The sequence below is a fragment of the Cyphellophora europaea genome (genome assembly GCF_000365145.1).
Source record: "Cyphellophora europaea CBS 101466 unplaced genomic scaffold supercont1.7, whole genome shotgun sequence".
Lineage (NCBI taxonomy): Eukaryota > Fungi > Ascomycota > Eurotiomycetes > Chaetothyriales > Cyphellophoraceae > Cyphellophora > Cyphellophora europaea.
In genome coordinates this window covers 338,564-358,534 of record NW_008481813.1, presented here as the reverse complement: position 1 = coordinate 358,534, position 19,971 = coordinate 338,564, and the positions used below count along the sequence as shown (strand labels likewise).

The 19,971-nt window shown below is 53.9% G+C and overlaps 6 protein-coding genes across 6 annotated transcripts; 1 reads left to right on the top strand and 5 right to left on the bottom strand.

Moving 5' to 3' along the window:
* Positions 1 to 246: 246 nt before the first annotated feature.
* Positions 247 to 1,385, bottom strand: HMPREF1541_07215 (uncharacterized protein; the record flags this gene model as incomplete). Its single annotated transcript, XM_008721540.1, has 3 exons — positions 247 to 531; positions 575 to 1,197; positions 1,256 to 1,385. The coding sequence occupies 3 exons, from the start codon at positions 1,383 to 1,385 to the stop codon at positions 247 to 249; spliced, it is 1,038 nt and encodes a 345-aa protein (XP_008719762.1).
* A 2,699-nt stretch (positions 1,386 to 4,084) lies between these two features.
* HMPREF1541_07214 (uncharacterized protein) lies at positions 4,085 to 5,252 on the top strand (the record flags this gene model as incomplete). Its single annotated transcript, XM_008721539.1, has 2 exons — positions 4,085 to 4,600; positions 4,659 to 5,252. The coding sequence occupies 2 exons, from the start codon at positions 4,085 to 4,087 to the stop codon at positions 5,250 to 5,252; spliced, it is 1,110 nt and encodes a 369-aa protein (XP_008719761.1).
* A 1,712-nt stretch (positions 5,253 to 6,964) lies between these two features.
* Positions 6,965 to 7,521, bottom strand: HMPREF1541_07213 (uncharacterized protein; the record flags this gene model as incomplete). Its single annotated transcript, XM_008721538.1, has 2 exons — positions 6,965 to 7,114; positions 7,162 to 7,521. 2 exons carry the CDS (start codon positions 7,519 to 7,521, stop codon positions 6,965 to 6,967), a joined length of 510 nt encoding a protein of 169 aa, XP_008719760.1.
* A 1,348-nt stretch (positions 7,522 to 8,869) lies between these two features.
* Positions 8,870 to 10,991, bottom strand: HMPREF1541_07212 (uncharacterized protein; the record flags this gene model as incomplete). The annotated part of the gene is made up of 2 exons (XM_008721537.1): positions 8,870 to 10,737; positions 10,787 to 10,991. The coding sequence occupies 2 exons, from the start codon at positions 10,989 to 10,991 to the stop codon at positions 8,870 to 8,872; spliced, it is 2,073 nt and encodes a 690-aa protein (XP_008719759.1).
* Positions 10,992 to 13,467: 2,476 nt separating this feature from the next.
* Positions 13,468 to 14,097, bottom strand: HMPREF1541_07211 (uncharacterized protein; the record flags this gene model as incomplete). The annotated part of the gene is made up of 2 exons (XM_008721536.1): positions 13,468 to 13,910; positions 13,974 to 14,097. The coding sequence occupies 2 exons, from the start codon at positions 14,095 to 14,097 to the stop codon at positions 13,468 to 13,470; spliced, it is 567 nt and encodes a 188-aa protein (XP_008719758.1).
* Positions 14,098 to 15,371: 1,274 nt separating this feature from the next.
* Positions 15,372 to 19,397, bottom strand: HMPREF1541_07210 (uncharacterized protein; the record flags this gene model as incomplete). The annotated part of the gene is made up of 1 exon (XM_008721535.1): positions 15,372 to 19,397. The coding sequence occupies one exon, from the start codon at positions 19,395 to 19,397 to the stop codon at positions 15,372 to 15,374; it is 4,026 nt and encodes a 1,341-aa protein (XP_008719757.1).
* Positions 19,398 to 19,971: the final 574 nt, after the last annotated feature.

The window sequence follows — 19,971 nt, the reverse complement described above, 5'->3', positions numbered from 1 at the left end:
CTTCCTCATCCCTTCATCCCTCCATCATTCGAAAACTTCGAAAACTATTCACACCTCGCATGCGCACCAACTAGTCTCGTTTATCTTTTCCACGCCTGTGCTCGACATTTTGCAGCAGAAGGCCGGTTCAACGTAGGCATAGTTCGCAGAATTCCGAATTGCGAAACTTGCCATAAGACGACAATCCAAACCAGCGTCGAGCTTGTTGCCAGTGTCCATGCTCGTCGATGGCTCCCGTCGCATGCCTTATCGGAAGCTAACTCCATTTCGGTCTCGAAGTTGTTGCAAGTGATCCTCTCCAGGTGTCTTGGAGTGCCCCTCGCGTACTGCATCGCGACTTAGAACCCTCATGTTCATGTTGTGACGCTCGCGATCAAGGTATGCGCTCTTTTCTGGGTCAATGCACACCTTGCCTGCCGCTCGATCCACCATAATGTTGACGCCAGCCGCCTGCAGTCTACCATCTGCGGTTCGCAGCTCAGAATATTCTTGTTCACGATGTCGATGACAATGGAGTGCTGCAATAACTTCCTGTTAGCCAGGTAACATGCATGTTGAGGGCGAAGATACTCACAGTAGTCTCAGAAAGGTCGCCATTGCGTCTCATGCCAGTGCGGTAATGGTAGGTAACGGGACACGTAAGTCGTACTGAGCAGCCCCCTTCCCTGCGGTATCGAATGACGGTGTAATAGAGGAATTCCCGGGCGAAGTAATTCCAGAAGATCCTCGCAGCGGTCATGTTGACGTGTTTTGCCTTTCGGCGCCCTCTGAGAGTTAGTTCCTTGGTCTGAATGGTCTCGAGTTTGTAGAAAGGACTGCCCAAGTTGAGGATGGAACAATGGGGCGGCATGCCAGGGAGGCAGAGATGGGCCACATGCTGCAACATTCTTTCAGGGAGATGCATGTCGATCCTCCATCTCATCCATCCAGTGCCCTGTAGCACGATGGATGTGTTCTCATAGTAGGTATCGACGCCTTCGTACCAGCAGCTTCGACATGTCATCAGGATGTTGCGGTGGTCAGTGGCGTGTACGAGTTCGGCTTTTAATGTTTCTGTGCGGTATTCGATTTGGTTGGTGATGCGGTGGGTGACCGAGCAGTTGTCATCCGCCTGGAAGACGTTGCGATAGATATTCAGCTTCAACTCGGCTGGCAAAGCGAGGAGGTGACAGATGCCTGGGCCATTCTGGACTTTGTCTAAAGCACGTTCGGTCAGTATCCATACAAGCGAGTGGCTGCAACATCAGTGACTTACGCAACGACTCTGAACGTGTTCGCAAGGTGGCTTGTGCGTTGAATGGAGAATGGTGGCGGTCAAACTTGCGCTTGCGCTTCGACGGCTTCGATCGACGGCTGGCAGGCCCCCGTGGGTGCTTCCTGGCCATGTGCGAATTGTGCGACTAGGTGGTGGACTGAATGCGGGTTGAGAGAGAGGTGTATCTTCAGGCAAGAGCAGAACTCAAAGTCCGCAACTCGAAGAGTGAAGGCAGGGCCACAGCAACCAAGGCAGGCAGCGCCTGCCTTTGCAAGCACGACGCCCACACATCCTGCTGCTGATACACCACTGTCTACATTGAGGACTCAATACGCTGTACAGCATGAGATCCAGAGGAAACCCTACATTGTCAAAGCTCACTGTTACCCGAGGATTAAGAGGACCATTCTTGACTGTTTGAGAAGTCACGAAATCAGTGTTATTAACGTACTACACCAGCTGTGGACGCCGATGCTCAACGATCAGTCATCGTGTAGCTACCTTTTCTCTCACAGACAATGGTCTCTACGCTGCATGAGGACACTACTTGTCACCCGGAATAATCTAGTTCTAGAAACCATGCCGTCAAACTCGTGGCCTGCTCCAATCCGCCCCAGGCCTTTAACAGTTTTTGTCGACAGGGAAGATCTTCACTTGTAGCGTAGCGGCAATAGCGCAACTCAGTGCGGAATTGATGAGGCAAGGAGGGAAACGTTGCATGACATGGATTATGTCGTTTATTTGTGAACTTGATTGTGGAAGTTCAGCCTTCAGCATCCAACAAAGCAGCTCTTACATGCAGCTCGATTGTCTCCATAATCATCATGCGACGCATTCCAAATCAATTCCGGTCGAGATACGGTGGGGGAGTTCTGGCCCCAGCCTCTGTTCGTGTGTTCCATCGCTCGACAACCTTACAAGAAACCTGGCTTTGCCGACGATAGCGGCTTCAGACCAGACCATAAGCTAGTCACGTAGTGGTATGCCCATCGTTTACGCATTGACGCAGGAATTCGGACCAGCTCATACCATCGATTCGAAGTATTTCAGAGTTGCGGTAGAGAACCATAGTCTGAAACAGATGTTAGGTCCACTACCCGCTGCTGGAACAGGCTTAAACTCAACACTTTCTTGTGCACAGTCCCATCCTTACCGGGAGCTGTCAAGAATATCACGTCCCGATCGAAGCTGAACTGCAAAGCTCACTACCAAGTCTTGTCGAAGGAGCAATGATGGTTCGAGTGACATTTGCTTTCAAGAAACTTGGAATAAGGTCTGGTGTGATCGATGAGGTGGTCAACAAGCCTTTGCTAAGGACGAAGTTTCGCTTCGGCCGCGTACACTGGTAGCGCCTCGTTGTAGATTTGATGAGAGGTCACCAGTAGTTCTGGGTGCCCTTTGCTGTCGATCTAGTACCTGTCGTACCATTTGGTTCCTGGGAGCTTAACAACTAGTCGTTTTCCAGCGAAGAGATCTGCGAGCGGGCGAGGCGGGAGCGATGGAGGACCCCACTGCGAAAGTGTGAAAACCACCTCAGAGCCAGCAAAAACGATGTGATAGATTGCGATGCGGATCTCGAGAGCTATGTTGAGAAAGGTGTGTTGGTCATTTTCGAGTGAGACTCGTTTTGAAGGGAGTTTGGCGAGGGGCGTGCTGCGATCGTTGCGACTGCGGGAACAGCGAGATGAGTGTTTCTTGCGAGGTGGCATGGCTGCAGGCAGCGCGGCAGATTTGAAGTAGCAGTTTCTCTGGAGACAAAAACCTGAAGAATGTTACCAAGCCCTTTCTTTATTGATGTTAGTTCGTAGATGCTATGGAGGGCGTCGAGTAGGGGTTGGGGTGCAGGCTGCCGAGATAAAGTGGCACCAGTTGACTCCAACCAATTATACTTTGCGCTAACACATTTTGGGTATTCAGGCAACCACGCTAAACGTGTTTTTTGTTGCAGTGTCTTAGGATGAAGGATCTTGGCCGATGAGCTCTGGCTGCTTAGGCTCTGCAGTGGTTCGTACGTGTAAAGATCGTTCGCACAGCAACGAATAGCAATGAATACCATATCCCCATCCCCGTTGACTTGCTTGTAGCAGCATCAACGATGAAAAAGATAACCCCCAACGCGTCCAATCGCACCAGCCTTGGTGAAGCGCAAGAGTTCCGGCAGTCGATAATAGCCATGCTGTCCCAGGTAGAAGAATTGAGCCAGACCCCCGTCGGTAGCCCTCTTTCTCAACGCACATGGCGGCCAACTTGTGGCCCCACCACGTGCCCGAGACCCCTTTCATCATCGCTGGACTCTGGGAACTGTGTACGGCAGCACCAAGAGCAGCAATCCTGCCGGAGCAGAACTGGAACCCTGCCCTAAGACATATACTGGTCCGAAGACGATCAATGCTCATACGGGGTAGGTCGGGTCTCGGACTTCGGCCGGTTCAACATGTCTGTGTCTCGACAACTCTGGCGACTCACACAAGATGGTGCGGCGTAGTGAGTGGGAGCATAGAAATGCTGCGACTCCGCAAGGAATTTGTAGTTTTCAGAAAGTGGTACAAACATCAAGCAAACATGCCAAGCCGTTGTCTTCTATGAAGTGCCTCGATAGTGCCTCGAATGTCACGACAGGCGCGACAGTGACAAGTACTCCTTTGTCCGTTTGCTGTCACTCCTGCCTTTAGCTACCTTCTTGGCATCACAACAGAGTACTCGCCCACATTGTCTTCCGGATTCCAACTTCTTGTCCGAGTGCTCAACCTTATCCAATCGGCCATTACTAAGTCTGTTTAATAGGCCAGAAACAGTCGGTCCTCTTTTCAGACACCTACTGCTATCAAAATGTCTTCGATCCCGCCTATCCTGCCGCGAACTACTCGCGAGAGTGCTCGTCTCGAACGAGAAGCGCTCGCTAGAACCACGCGCCGCTCTCCCAGCGCCGATGACGCTAATAACCAAGACGCTGCCGGCATCCCTGCAGATGAACCCCAGAAAGAGCCACGGGAGCCATTCTTGCGTGCATTGAAGAAAGTGGTCAAAGTTAGCGAGACTCTTGGTGGCCACTTTGAGGAGCTGTCGAAAACGTACATCGAGAAGTCTGACGAGTACAGACAGACTCGGGAAAACCTCGACGCTGCCAACGACAGTATCGACCAGCTGCGTCGAGACCTGGACATAGCCAATGAGTATACTGAGCAGCTTCGTCAGGACTTGGACATCGCGAATGACAATCTTGATCTGGCCAGCGACTACATCGAGCAACTGGAGCACAATGATTCTCGGCTTGCACCATCTTCTAGCAGCCAAGGGAGTGCCGCTCGTGGCGAGGCCATCGTCAGAAGAGCCGAGAAGACGACTGTCGGCAATGCAGGCAGCACTACAAGCAAGAAATGATCGAAGCGTACTACTGCCGAAGCTGGCGTCAACGGTGTCCAGCCTCCTGCCAAGAGACGTGCAAAGAATACCACTTTGCCCCCCCGTGCCAGCGCCAGTGCCGGTGCCCCCATCGGTTGGCCTCTCAACCGCCGAAGCCTACCTCATCGACCATCAAGACCAGTCCTCGCCAGATGAGAACCCGTTCTCCTACTTCGACAATATCAATATCGTCGTCACTGATGACAAGAGTACCGGCATCAAAAAGGTCATTGCTTCCGCCCTCATCGCCACCGACAACTCCTCCCTCGCCAACTGTGAGGTCATCTTCTTGATCTGGCGTGACGGCAAGGTCACCGAAGGCTGGTACCGCGCTAACGCCGACATGTTGCACGAGTACATCGTTGACCAGAAGGAATTGGTGGTCAGAGGAGTCCGTCCTGCCGTTCCCGCCACCGAAGATGCTGAAGACCTTTGGGTGAAGGTCGTGTTCTTCGCTAAGGGCCAGAGCTCTAAGGCTATCAGAGCATATGAGAAGTTTGAGCTGTTGAGAGACCGAGGCGGCTCTCCAAGAGTGGGTGCCCTTCTCATACGCCGATACGGCGAGAGTTGCTGCTGTGTGCTAGTGCCTTTCTAGGAGACTGGTTGCAGCGGAAGCGTTGAATGGTGGCTGTGCATCGGTGACCTTCCTGTGAGTAAAAGGGCGGCCAGCAATGTGTCCCTTGCGTGATAATCCGATGACGAAGAAGTCATCTCGAGATGATCATGGTGTTACGGCCTCCTGACGCGAAATTCAGTTTCGAGGAAACCAAGTTAGCGAGGCGTCTGACGTTCATAGTGTGTACAACTAGCAAGGGTGAGCACACTGAGCTCATAAAGCTTTGACAAGCGATCGAGTCATCGATGAACAAATGTCGCAAAGTCGAATAGATTCTAATGTGACCATCCGCATACGCTTCTTCCGATTCTGATGTGTTACGCCTCCTGCTGACAAGGTCTCCGCTCTGGTGTCATATCTCGCGTGGAACCCGTATGTCTGCGATGTCCAGCTTCTATCATCAACAGCACCATTGGCCTGGAATATGCTTGACTGCATCCTCGAAGCTCCACATGGAGGGGCGGAATGTATAGCCTCGCAGGTCGAAAGCCTGCTTGTCAAGGCACCACCACCTCTTGCCATCCTTGTGGGAGTTCTGGTTGCCAACACACGCTAGCCTGCCACACATCACTTCATTGTTGCTGGGGGTGACCTGCGCGGGCTTGGAGCTCAAATCGGGCCTCTACAGCCTTTGTTAGAAGCCAGATGGCCACAGAAGTGGGTGGGAAGAACTGATGGTCACGTGCGTAGCCGATGAGCTCTTCGTCCCTGGCTCTATCGTCAAGGTCAGTGACCCAGAAAATCCGGCGTGATTCTGGACTCGCCGTTCTCGGGAGTAGATGGTCAGCAGAATCGAAATGTCCCTGGAGGATACAGCAGTCGCATGTAAACCGCCAGACGTAGCCGAGAATCAAGAGGCATTGGACCCAAAGGGGTCTCGGGGGACTCGACCGCTCAAAAGACAGGATTGGTAACTTGGTCAGCAGCTCGACAAAGAGTAGTAAATTAGAGGAAAGGCGTTACATGCCAACGTGGATACAGCTTCTCCAGGAGTTCGCGGAGTCAAAGACGGGGATGCATGATACCTAGACATCCTGAAAGTCAGGTTGGTGATTTGGCATGAATTTTGACTGGGGCCTCTATCAGCTCTGCGGCAGAGCCATCCTGAAGTGTCGAGCCTGGCTTGACCGAAATGCTGACCAACACCTCTATCTCGGTGAAAGCTCTTCGAGACGTTATCGATGAAGTAGCAGATGAAGCGATGCCTTCACACGCGACGTCCAAATAAGAACCCATTATCTCAGAGCCCGGTACCGCTTGCCGTAGCCTCAGACAGGCCTCATCGTTCTGTGGCATCCACCAGCTGGCATTTGTGTACTTTTGCCCACGCCCTTCTCTCCGACTTCTAATTATTCCCACGTCGCTTATGTAGTGGTCAGCCGACTCATACAGCATGCGTCCCAGTCGTAGCTCCCCCTTCGGCGTCTCACGCACTGGCCAGAAGCAAAAGTGAGGTCGAAGACTACTCCTTGTCAGCATTGTTTTGAAGTATCATCTTCTAAAAAGTTGTGCTCACCTAATGGTGTATGACCACCGCTGATTCCCGCCGCAAAGGAGACAAAACTGAAGAGATAGAGTGGGTGGACGATTGTCGTCGGTGAACCTGTCAGGTCTCCGCATTCTGGAAACTATCCATCGTAGGAAATACTCAGACCTCCTCAATTTCGCCTTTCACGGCGGTTGAAGTCTGATCACACTTCATATTCTAGATGCAGTGCCAGCCGTAAGCCCTGCATTCCCACAGCCTTCGCCTTGATAGCCCAAACATCACTGTCAGTCTCATTCTCGTCGAGAAGACCCTGAAAGGTAATGATTCCCGTCCTGAAGCTTAGTGTAGCATCCTGAAAGCGTGGTTAGCGCGCGAAACTCGAATCATGTACATTCTCACATAGACTTGGAGCGGATCTGCATCCTTATAACTGACATCGCCAAGTGGCTCGATTGACACGCATCCGGAGATCTTGATGTCGACGTTGGGAAATTTGGCGTATACGGGTCCCATCATTTCATGCAGGCAAGGTGCCATATCCCGACAGAAGTCGTCCAGTAGATGCTGAGCAACGCTCACGGCAGAAGCTTGCTTGAGTGCAGACAAAGTACATTCCAAAGTTAGCGAGTCTCTGGCATCCGACCAGAACATGAGCTCTTTGACTCTGGGTGCCGCTTCCAGGAGCCGGTACGTAGGGTTAAGTACGGCCTCAGCAATGCCTGCAATTCTGATCTTCGTCACGAACTTCTTCCACGCCATGGGTGCTGACTTTATGAGCCGCCGCATGCAGTAGGAGCCGCTCAACCCAATAGTCATACTTTCGAGAAATATGTTGTAGCCTTCATGGTAGCAGCAACTACAAGTAAGGCATAGAGCAGGGCAATTGTTGTGGCTAACGACCAGGTTTCGATTCTTGAGGGTCGGGTAACGATAGTGAACTTGGCCGGCAAGGTCATCAACTGAGCGCTGCTGAGATAGCTCATTGGATGCGGAGGCTCGCTGGACAGACACTTCTGAGTCTTCGAAGACTAGATGGTAGATGACCTCTCGGACTTCGGCCGGGAGGGTGAGGAAGGACGCCATGTGGAGAAGTGAGGACTAAGAAGAAATCAATTGCATCTGAAGGAGCTCTTATGATGTCGAAAGGCACCACCAAAGACGGCTGAAGTACGAGAGCGAACGGAAACATCAGTGCGTCGAAAGCTAAACTGCGCAAAAGCCAAGCTCCTGCAAGGCAGCAAGGCTCCATTCCCACAGCCTCGCCGCCTTATCACGACCACCCCCGTCGCAGTAGTCACACGCAGCACCCCTCCTCCCCAGCCTTCCATCATCTGCCTAGCAACCCACATCAATATCACAAAATCAGAAATCCCTCCCAACAATCGCACAGACCTACAAACCCACAAAACCAGGCAGGAGAAAACCGCTAAGTCCTGGGGTCGGAGTCGTTGTCACTGAAAACTTCTACGCCTTACTTACAATAAGGTAGTTTTCGGGGAGGAATGCTTCAAAAACAAAATAGGAAAGATGCCATAGCAAGCCAAGGTCCAAGATCTCTCAGTCGGGAGTTTGTACTTGTAAAAAGGTACATGAGTCGCAAAGACCTCCTGATTATGAGAGCACATTCCTCTGTTCTTTTTGCCTTTTTTGGTGACTTGTGGGAATATTTTTTGGAGGGGCTGAAGAGAATGTGGGTGTGCGTGTGGTAAGCGGGCAACCGACGTACTCACTCGCGTTTGACTGCCTACGACTCGTTTTCTGGGTAACGCCACATTGCATCAGTATGGTTGTAGCGATCTCACAGCACCGACTAGTCCGTCCGTCACAAAAACGTGTCCTGTGTTTCTCGGAGGAGACACTGCTAGTTACTACCAAGACGCGTTGCATGTTGCAGGTTGCATGTATCAGACAGTAGACTTCTTCATAACATCATTTCAACACTGTTCTTGAGCCCAAAGCCTGAGCATAAGCCTGAGAAGTAGTAAAACCCCCCAGAGGATCGCTAGAGTCACCATCGCTAAAAAGTCAGTCTTTTTATAATCACCGCCCACACAGTCATCCTCTAAACGCCTGTCTACCATCTCCACTCGATAGACGAATGACTACATCAGTCGTACCGCCCTTCCGGCATCTTCCCACGGATATAGCCAAACCCCTCACTCTCCTCCACACAATCCAGATCCCTCACGAAATCCACTTCATGGTGTCCCGGATCGTTGGCGTCGGGCCGCACGCCGTACGCGATCTTGACGTCCGGGCCCAGCTTCTCGGCCATCTCGTCCGCAGTCATCAATATCCCGTCCGGGCCGACCTTTTGCATGATCGGATACAGCAGATGTGCGGCGGAGAGGTAGCCGGGCTCGAGAATGATGGCTTTGCCGCTGAACCACACGACGCCGAGCAGCATGAGGAACTGCACGAAGGGGACGCCGGCCAGGATGGCTCCCGCACCCCACCACTTCACGTTGATGGTTTGCGCCTGCTTGGGCTCGGTGGGCCCCGTGGTGTTCAGACGCGGAGCGCCGCGCCGATCCATGGCCGCGACGGTGTTCATGGAGAAGCGCATCAGTGACATGGCGACCCCATGCGCCGTGAAGTTTCCGGGCATGTTGAAGAAGTTTTCCGGGTCGCCGTTGATGATCTGGTACTGCAGATCGTCGTTCTCCGTGTTGATACCCGAAAAGCCGATGGCTCCACCGATCAGCAAGGCTTGGGCGTCGGGCAGCATGAGAAGGTCTGGGTCATCGAACCCAGACTCGTTGTAGCCGGTTACCTGACTGATGGTGTTGTTGCACGCCCACAGTCGAGGCGTGGGGACGTAAGGCACGTCATCTGCAGCTGCCTCCTCTTCTGTGATGTTGTTGCCACTTTGTAGTGCTAGCACCTTCGCACACCGCGGGCCGCAGTGACCGATCCCGGTAATGTTGGTCATCCATGTGGTGAGACCTGCAGATACATCCATGATCTGCTGGTAGTGCGCATTGCCCATGCTGTCATTGAAATAGACAGCATAAGGATCGTTCGGATCCTCGGGAGAAAATCCCGCATTGCCACCAGCTGTGATCCGCCATTCCTCACACGTGGCAGTCGATGATACAGTCCGGTTGGAGGTGGCCATCAGCTTATCGGATGTCGGTGATGCATCGATGAATCGATACCAGAATTCTGTGAAATTCGCATCGTGGGACGTGAAGATGATCTTGTCATCGTAACCATCATCAAAGGATGGGTCTGACTCTTTTAACTGGAAAGTCTGGCCAAGCTGTCCGTAGAGATTTGCTGCCATCTCTTGCCATTGCACGGCGTAGTTGGCTGGATCCGCTTGTGGCATTTGGGAAATGTACGACAGATCGAGCACACTTACGTTTCCGGCTTCCAGCCACACCCAATTGTCGGACACATCGATGGAGTAGGTAAGACCAATCAGAGCGGTCAGAACGTTGAACAAGATGAAAATGCACAGCCAAATGAGTGCCAGTATCTGTGACTTGGCAGGGTAGAAGTTGCCTTTTCTCCAGCCCTTGAAGATGAGGCGAAATGTAGATCGCCATGAGTCGCAGCCAAGTACCTCCTCAAAATCGTTGATGGTGCGATAAGACGAGGCGAGGAAGCGCCATCTCATCATCTCACAGTACTGCTTGAATTGAGCGGCAAAAGCCAGACCAAGTAGAATGGATAGGGCAGTGACAAGGGCGTTGTACGCGTATTTCTGTTTCTGCGTGATGATGTCGATGGAGGAGAACCCGGCAATGGTTCCGGCTAGACCACCACAGATGACCGCGGTGACGAGCCACATGCACAGGCAGTCGATAAAGACCCGACGTGTTTGGCGCGAGCGATCGAAATAACGGATCGTATCCTTGTCGGACGGCGTTCTCCCGCGGTGCTTCTCGTTCAGTTTGTGTTGCCATGCCGGTGATGAGATCTTGGGAGTAGTGATGCTGAAGCCAGAATTGGTCCTGGAGAACATAGAACCTGCACTACTGTTAGTACTATGGCGCGGGTAGATGGTAGAGACGCCTACTCCAAGCCCTCTGCTTCTGAGCAGGAGGGTTTCCCTGCACCGGATCAGAGTTGTCCGAAGGCGTATAGCCCCCGTAGACGGTGTCCTGCATGAGAGCCTTATTCGGCGTTGAACCATCGATGGTGTTAGAGAACTCGGCCGGTTCGCTGCCGTTCCACGCGTTCGACTTGGTGCCGTCAGGCTGGTTGAGCGGGAAATAAGACATAGTAGAAGGCTCGGCCTTGACGGCGTTGAAAGTATTTAGTCAGACGGGGGGCAAGGAACGACAGAGTCCTCGCCTTCCCAAGGATCGGGGCCAGGTTTTGAGAGTGTCGTGAGAGCGAGCCAGATCGTGTAGGTTCTGGCCCCATGGGCTAAAGTGAGCGAAGGCTGGCTTTGATTATCTAAGGACGAAGATCAAACCCGCAGATAGGTCTCAAAGCTGGTTCTTGTGATTGGAGTTAACAGCCCAGTCATCTCTGGAGCGGCCCCGGCCTGGTTCGTGCTACCGTTGAAGGCTTGCTTAGCTTAGGTGAGCCGCATCCTGCAGGATTCGAGCAGCCCCTAATCTTCTGCGTAGCAGAGCATTTGATTGGGTTTACCTCCCAGGCGGGAAGTATAGTCGGGGTTCATTGGTTTCGTTAACGATGGCGTGACTTTTTGTGTACACGAAGGCCCACCAGGTCGTGATCTAGCCTTGTCGCGGGAACCTTACCTCAGAAGCTGAGATCAAAGACCCCAGGTTAGCCCCGATAAACCCGTCGCCGATCACACGCCGAAGAAGGAAATTTGAAGCCTCCACGAGAAGAATGGCAATTGAGCACTCACCGGCACAGTGCATCTTTCCTGGCGGGATTGATGTCCCCAACGCTGCCAGGAGAGGCAGATGGGGCGGGGAACCTGTGCGGCTGAGAATGCGGAGGGTGCAGCGGGAAACAGATTACTGTATGAGGCCCTTGGCTATTTCTAGACCTCGTGTTTCCCGTCTTGGCGACAGCCATGGTGTCGACCTAGCTTCAGGGCGTTTCAGATCTTAGTGGTGGCCTATGTGCACTCTTGAGTCTTGACAAGCCTCAAGCTGGGGCAGGCGACAATATCCTCGACCATGATACTTCACACGAGAATGTGCTCGTCGACAGGCGCCAGATTCTCAGCCCACTGGCAGCTAGCACAGAACGTGATAGAGAGTTCGGTTCAGTAGTCAATGCCGACGGGGCATGGCTGGCGGAAAGTGTGGTGACCCTGATAATTTACCTGAAGCGGCAGGTAGTGAGAATCCCACCGGTAAATCTTTGAACTTGGTGTTTAAGGCCACCAACCTCAAAACCTCCACCACGATCCTCCTGTCTTGGCGGTACTGTGGCCGGGCCAGGCCGACAGTCGGCCAACGCCATGTGGCGAGGGTCACCGGCATCCTCGAGACTCTGCATAGCATAGAGCAGGAGCTGCACTGAACGCTGGAAACTCGACCACAATGCGACAGCAGGATCGGTGGCCATCTTTGCGACGTGCATCGACGCCTGCCTCAGAGCCGAGGAGGTCTCACGGTCAGGCATCAGGCCTGGGGTCGAAGCCTCTTGACACGGATTCCCATCGTCAACTGCCACCGCGGAGAAAGTGCACCAACCGTAATATCACGAACAACGCGCTCATCGACTCCATTGCCAATATCACTCTTGCGCATAGCCGCACTGCATTCTCTGGCCCACTTGTTCTCAACACTCGGGGATCGTCAAAAGTCTCTCCATCGAGGCCGCTAATACTTGCTGCGGGCCAGGTGTCTGGCTCGTGAGATTCCGTCGCAGGAGCGGCTGGGCTCATGAAGGTTGAGGCCTACGAGCGGTGTCGGGTGGGCAGTTGACAACAGGCTCTGCGTCTGCATCGCCAGTGCAGCAGCGTAATGGCATGACTAAGGTGAGGATGCACCGTTGACCATCATGAACGCGTCGGCCTGCTTCAGGGTTGAACATCGAGGGTATGAGAGAAGGCGTCGAACAATAAGGGAAGAAGATAGCCTGAAAGCCTGAAAGCATCGAGCCTGGGTGTAGTAACGTGATATATGTGCACCACAGCTCCCATACCACAAGGAACTTGACCGATCGAGAAGACGCACGAAGTAAGTAAGCGGATATCTTTTTGCTTTTTGCTTTTTGCTTTTTGCTTTCTTCTGCCGGCCCCTCCCTGTTCGATCGTGGCGGAGCGGCACGAATCTGCCCTGCTTCCCAAACTCCGCCCACTCCGCCCCGCCCAATCGCATCGAGTCCTGAGGTCTTCTACCTCGAAAATCGCCTTGCTTTATCATGGGTATCCGTACAGCTTGGTCATGTTTCTGGTCCCGTGAAGGAATTTTAAATGATGCTGGATCTTGGTAGTGCGTGGACCGAGCAAGGTGCGGCGGCGGCGGCGGCGGCAGCGGCAGCAGCCGGCAGCTGGTACGTACCAGGTAAATCTACCTCGAGGAAGTTTCAGCCCTGCCGAGAAGGAAAGCCCTGCTTGAGCCTCCGGAACGAGTATAGGGGATCTGCCGCAGGAGCATCAGACCCTTCCCACCGCCTACGATGAACACCTTGAACCGAAAGAAATATACCGCCAAATGTTTCGCCTTTTCCTGATCACATTAACAGCGCTTTATGGTGTTCCGCAATTCTACACTTCTATACAATTCATCACGATGCAGACAACCCTCACCCTGCACAAGCAACCTACGACGCCGGCGGCGGCGCAGCCACCTCACAACTCCCCCCAAACTCCTGCACCCACACCGCATTATTAAACTCGCTAAACACACTCTCAATAACCCACCCCTCGACCCCCTGCCCCTCCAACACGCCCTCCTTGGTCACATACAGGACATTAATCCCCTTGGCACCCCCAGTTTGGTTCCCCCCGACCGTGGCCTTCCAACGGAACGCCACGACGCCGTCGCCAGGCGCCTTGCAGGCCACGGCGTCGATGCCCAAGACCTCGAAGCCGATGGGGGGCTGGGCGCCCTGGCCGGCAATGAAGGCGTCGCGGTTGGGGAAGGTGATGCCGTCGAGGGGCTGGCCCGTCAGGAAGTTGATCGAGGAGGAGGTGTCGGTGAAGTTGGAAGCGTGGAGGAATTTGTTGGCGTTGTCGGTGGTGAAGGTGGTGAGGAGGGAGCCGACTGGCGAGGAGAAGGGTTAGTTTGGAGGGTGTCATGGGGAAGAGGGGACATGGGGAAACATACAGCCGTCAACGAGGGCGGCGGCGGTGTCTTCGCTGAGGTCACACCATGGTCTGGGTGGGAAGCCTGGAGGAGCAGCGGAAGCGAGTGCGACGATGCTGGTGAGTGCTGCGATGGAGGCCTTCATGTTGTAGGCGAGGAGTGAGGAGTATACGTGGCAGAGATAGGGGAACTTGTTGTTGCGAGAACGACTGACTGGGAGCGAGAGACTTGGTCGGAGAGGTCATGGTCGAGGTGGTACCTCCTCTCTTTTATAGTCGCCATATAAGGCGGAGTCCTTATGAGTGCCCTCGGCCCAACAATAGTACCAAGTACTCGTCACCTGAGCACCAGTCTCAGCCCTGGACAACAGGTATCGTTCTGCCCGCAGGAGAATAGCACATGGTCTTTTAACCCAATCTCGCTAGACCCGATTCCCCGCCAACGGGCACCACCCAATTACCAGCGGAAGATTGACGGGATTGTTCGGGACTCCGGCCCTAGCACAACTCTGCGCTGACGTCCAACGGAGTCGGCGCGCGTGTCAACGTCAACGACCAGCCAGCTCATGTCGCAGGCACAGCATTAGTGACCTCGACCTTACGAAGCTGGGACTGGAGGATGACGCCCAGCCGTAGTGGGCCGCTTCCCTTGAACGGCTAGCGCTTAGCTATTCCAGGCACCGCGACGTCCCGGTTGATTGGTGGATTTCACTTCCTCCGAAGCCCACATTCCCCGGAGAGAACGAGGCTGGGGCTTCAACACCACGGCCTTCAGCAACACAAGCTTTGTGGGAGAGCTGAGAATTGTCCGTATGAGCGCCGCATCTTTGGGCCATGCGTTCTGAGAACAATGTTCTAGCCTTTGAGCTCTCGTGTAAGCACGGAGTACGGAGTAGGTACCTCTTCTCCGGAGCCCAGCCGACAACGTGCACCATGACATAGCTGCAGCTAAGCACTAGACAGCTAAGCTTAGCTACGCGAGCGCTGGGCTTTACTTTGTATAGCACTGTAGCTCCGTAGACCATTTGGACTGCACTGGTGCCGACTTTGGACATCCGCTTGGCTCGCCAGTGAGCCATCCGGGATCAGTTAGGTATTATTGGTGGAAGCTCACCGGATTCCAGAAGTACTTGCTTGCCGTAGCCATCTGGTCGGTAGCCGGATTGTTGGGGCATTGAACGCCTCAGGGCCGGGCAGCAATCTCCTTACAAGTACAGGGTGCCTGAATGTCTCCTACATGGATATTCTTCAAATTAGCTGCGGCGTCGATCCTATCCCTGTGTCCAATATACAACACTGCATGTTGCGCCAAGGCTCGAAGACGAACCTCTGGAAGAGATTGATGCGAAATCCGTGACGGGCTGCAGACATGAGCCAGCCGCTTGCCAGTCGAATCTAATACTGGTGCTCCCAAACTTGCTCAGGCGGCGGGATTTCTCTCTTCGCCCGGAGTGACAAGGCGAACGCTCTTGCGTGAAGAGCTCACAATGTTGCCCATACTCGACCGGCCACTGGCTCTTCGCCCGCCTCGCTCGTCACCGCTCTGCGCCGCGCGCTCTCCGCTGGCAGCTCTCATGACGGCCCTCGTCCGATCGACAGCCGGTGAATGCGAAGCTCGCACAGAGTCGCGTTTCGCTGAAGTCGTACCGGCCCCACGGATGAGCTTCTTCTCGTCGTAGGCCTTTGCTTGCCTCTCAATACGCGCCTTTCGCAATCTGCCCGGGGTACAGTCACAGCCGCAGCCCTCGGACGGGCAGTTCCCATCAGCACCTGCCTGCGACTGCCACCGCTGCATACATACAAAGTGCGTGGCGTGCCCGCAAGACTGACAAACAACCCACGCAGCCGTGTCGCTGGTCTTGTTTGGACGCAGACCAAAACAGACAGCACATGTTGCGCGTGATTGGGCACAGCTGCCGCAGACATTCTGTCCAGCAGCCATGGCACTTCCGCATCTGCTGCATGCTGTTGCCAAGACGAATGGATCGTTGCTTGAGACACTGCGTTCAGTCGTTTGTTGAGCACCGGAAGGTGACACCCGTTCCAGCCCCAGATCAACGCAACTCTTCCGCAAGGCCACTAAAGGTACGAAAAGATGAAGCTGGTGGAGAAAGGACAAATGCTTGCGCAGAGTACTCTCAATTATCCTCTCCGCCAGCTCAGGCCGCATTAGACGCTCGGCCAAACTCTCCGGCGCTTGCTTCAACGTCGACGCGTAACCCGATGTCACCGTGAAGAAATAAGGCATCAGATGCAACAAGAGATGAGCCGAAAACTGTGCACAGGCCACACCACTATCAATGTCGTAAGCAATCAAATGACAGAGCAGAGGGAGCGAAGACCACGCGAAAGGTAGCTTTGGCTGATACGTGGACATGTCGATGGGCCTTAGGTCTTGAAAGATAATTTGCTCCTTCCCTATCTCGGCATCCTCCAGCTCCCTGACCGAGACCGAAACCGCTCTCGCGGCTACTTTGTCCTTATCGGTTGCTCGTTTCATGATGGGGTTCAGAGCATGTATTCGTGGCTTTGCTGGTGACGAGCCATGGTCAAATTCGAACACCTCGGGAGACGACGAAACAGCAGGATCTTGTGATGTCACCCTTGTGGGTGCTTGTACATCGGCTGCATCTGATGGGAAGTCGTCCTCTTTCTCGAGTTCAGGGGTGTCGTCCATATTGAAAGGTGGCGCATCCGCCCCAAAGGAAAACTCGCGCATGCTCACGCTCTGCTCAGCATAGCTGTCTCGGCCGGCCCTCCCGGACGTCCACGCGGATGCTGATGAAGATTCAGTGCTGTCTTCTCTGGACAACCAGCTATCCTGTCGCTGAGGTCTACTCGTGTTTGGCTCCTGGGAGCTAGCAGAGAGACCCATGGACCTTGCCTTGTGAGAGCTACCCGTCGATGCTGAGAACATAGGGAAGCTTTCAGCAGAATCGTGTTTGGAGACATGGCTATAATCGGGATCCTTAGCTTGCGTTTCAAGTGAAAAGATTGGCCGTGCCTGGGCCCGATAGTCACGGAGTGCAGCGCGTCGCTCTTCTTGCCTTTGCGCCTGCAGGAAAGGAGAGGCGCGCGGAACAGGTTCTGATGGATCCAGAGCTTGACTGCTTGATAACAGGGAGCTTTTACCATGGGACGCTGTGGGCTGGAGCTGGTCATGTTTTTTTCGTCGCGGCGATGTGAGAGAACTTGGTGGTGCGGCTTCATCATCGTTCAGCGCATAAGCAGCAGCTGCTGCAGTAGCATGAGAATTTAGCAAGGATTCTGGCAGCGGTGGGATATCTTCAATGACGCTCAACGGAGTAGGCGAGCCCACGGCACGCTTATCCTGAGTTGTACTCTTCGGCGAATCAGGTAGTGGCCGAGCCATTGGCGTTGTCATATTGGAAGAGCTGTCTTGTTCGGATGATTTCCCTAAGTCCTTGAGGCCTCGAAAGAGATTGCTCATGAGCTTACTATCCTTAGAATCGAGTCTGGACGACCTGTCACGTGCCGACATCTTGCTGAATGTAGGACTTGCATCAATTTTGGAAGATGGACTTTCGGCTTTGCGGCGTGTCTTGCGCTGTTCGGCTTCGTACGTGCGAGCCGCTCGATTGTTGGCGACCCAGTCTTGTAGTTCTGGAATGACAACGGCTGCGATCATGCGCCAAGATTGTGCCAACCGATGCAGTGCTACTTCGTCACAAACATCAGCATTCTTCATGAAGCTTGTCTCCAGCCTCGAAAGAACCAGCTCAGGCTCCTTCCGTCGTTGGCTTTCAGACGCAATTGGAGCATAATTGTTGGCAAGAAAACTCGCAACCTCCATGTCTTCTGGTGCGCTAGGGACAGACCCAATCGCTCCGAGTTGATCGTTCTGCAATAGCAAATATCCAGCATTGACTGTTTTGTCAAGCTGCTGGATATGCCGCTTTTCCGATGGTGAGCTCGCGCGCGAAACATCGGATCTCTGAGATAGATCTCGAACCTGTCTTGAGCGAGATGACGTGTTTATCGATGGCCAGTCGAACTCGTCCACCACCGCATCTTTGAATTTGACGCTCTCATCCCCACTACTAAGCTTGTCCTTGGGAATACTTAGAAACGCCGAAGGATCAAAGTGTATGTTGTTGCGAGGGATGCGTTCCTCCAGAAACATGGCATTCTGCCCACCCGGCAGCCAGGAAATGGCCGACGGTGGTAACGTCTCGTCCGTACGTGGCAATGCAGATGCGTCGTATTGATTGAAGACGCCATCATCAGCAGCCGTCCAAATATGGTTGTTAGATGCCCAAAGGAAATCATTAGCAGGCTGATTGAGATCCGCGAGCTCCACGTATGGCAGAGAGGGGCGCTTCAAGTCCCAGACATGGATGCGAGGGTCACTTTCGTGGTAGGTGGTTGCTATCTGGGAGGTGCGCCACACATGATGCTCGTTTTCACTGATAGGTCGCCAGCTGACACTTCGCACGGCCTGCGGCACCCGAAACTGATAGACGGGCTTCTGGCGGCGAGAATCACTCTTGAAGTCCCAGACTCGAACGTACTTGTCGAAGCCTCCGCTGACGACATGACGACCATCAGGATGCCAATCTAAAGAATAGCAACCGCGTTCGTGAGCGTGTATGCTGACCTTGGGTCCCAGAGGGTTTCGGGCATCCCAGTTTTGAATCATGCCTCCGTCTGCGCAAACGGCGAAATCGAAATCGTTGCCATCCGTAGGCGACCAACAGACGTGACGGACGGCGGTACGGACATCGAATTTCGACTTAGATTTGGTAGCCTTGGGATCACGGATATCCCATAGCTTGACTGACTTGTCCTGACTGGCTGACAGTAGATAGCGCCCAGCGAATGGATCAATATCTATCTTGTTGACCTGTCCGGTGTGCTCGTGGAGCCAGGCCAGTTCGATTCTCGAACCTGCAGCATTTACATCGTACAGCGAGATACGCCCGTTGATTGCGGCAGTGGCCACGATATGCGGGTAGAGCTCCCCAGTGGACCACTTGACGTCTCTTGCGGGCAGATATTCTCTTCTGCGCGTGGCAGCATCGCCTTGGGGAGAGCCATGAGTGGACGCGTATGATACAATGGATGATCGGAGGTTGAAATCCTCGGTGGCCTTTCCTTCATGCACGCGAACGGTCTTGAGAATGTCTCTTCCGGCTAAAATAGCATGGGTCTTGGTTCTGTTGATGTCGATCGCAGCAATGGGGATCCCGGTGCGATGTTGGACGCTGGACGTGGAGGTAAGAGAACCGGAGGAGCGACGAGCGGCCGGTCGAGCTGCGTTTCCAGTGCTGCTACTGGCTCGATTGGTGACAGGCCGCGAGCCTTTGGATAGGCCGAGAGGCGCGATGAAGCGTTGTAGAGGGCCGAGACGCGGGGGAGGCAGCGGCGGCGCAGGTGGAGGTGGAGGAAGAGTCTGGAATTGGGAAAAGGAGGGTGGCTCAGACATGGTACTCTAAGCAGAGCTGATGTACCGCGCGCAGCTCCATTGCTCTTCTCATCAAGCACGAGTCAGGGCCGTGACATGATGGTTTGTGCACTTGGTGGTGATGATTGTGGGGGCGACTGTGGCGCGTCCTGCTCAAGTGATCAAATGGCCATGCAAGCAGGCGCCCCAAGTGCTGGGATGGTAGCGCGATGCCGGCTGATGGTAAGCGTCCGGTACCTGCAACAGATCTGGATGTTGCTTTTCAAGATGCGGTATTTAAAGCGATCGCGGATGCATGGTGGTGCAGCAGCTTGCAGCAAGCCGACGATGTGCGGAGAAGTCATTGGGCACGGCATCTGCGCCCCGAACCCCCCCCAAATTTACTAGGATTCTAACGCTTACGCCGGGGCAGGGTTCCCACCTACCGACCGGTCTTTGGGGCACGATTGGCCCTATGCGGGTCGATGCAGCCTAGACAGGCCGAGCAGCACTATGCTTCATCTTCGATGGGTCAAAGCAATCGTCGGGCTACTTATTTACTGTGTAGACATGGCGGTGAAGGAGAGTGGAAATGCATAGGCACAGGTGGCATGTC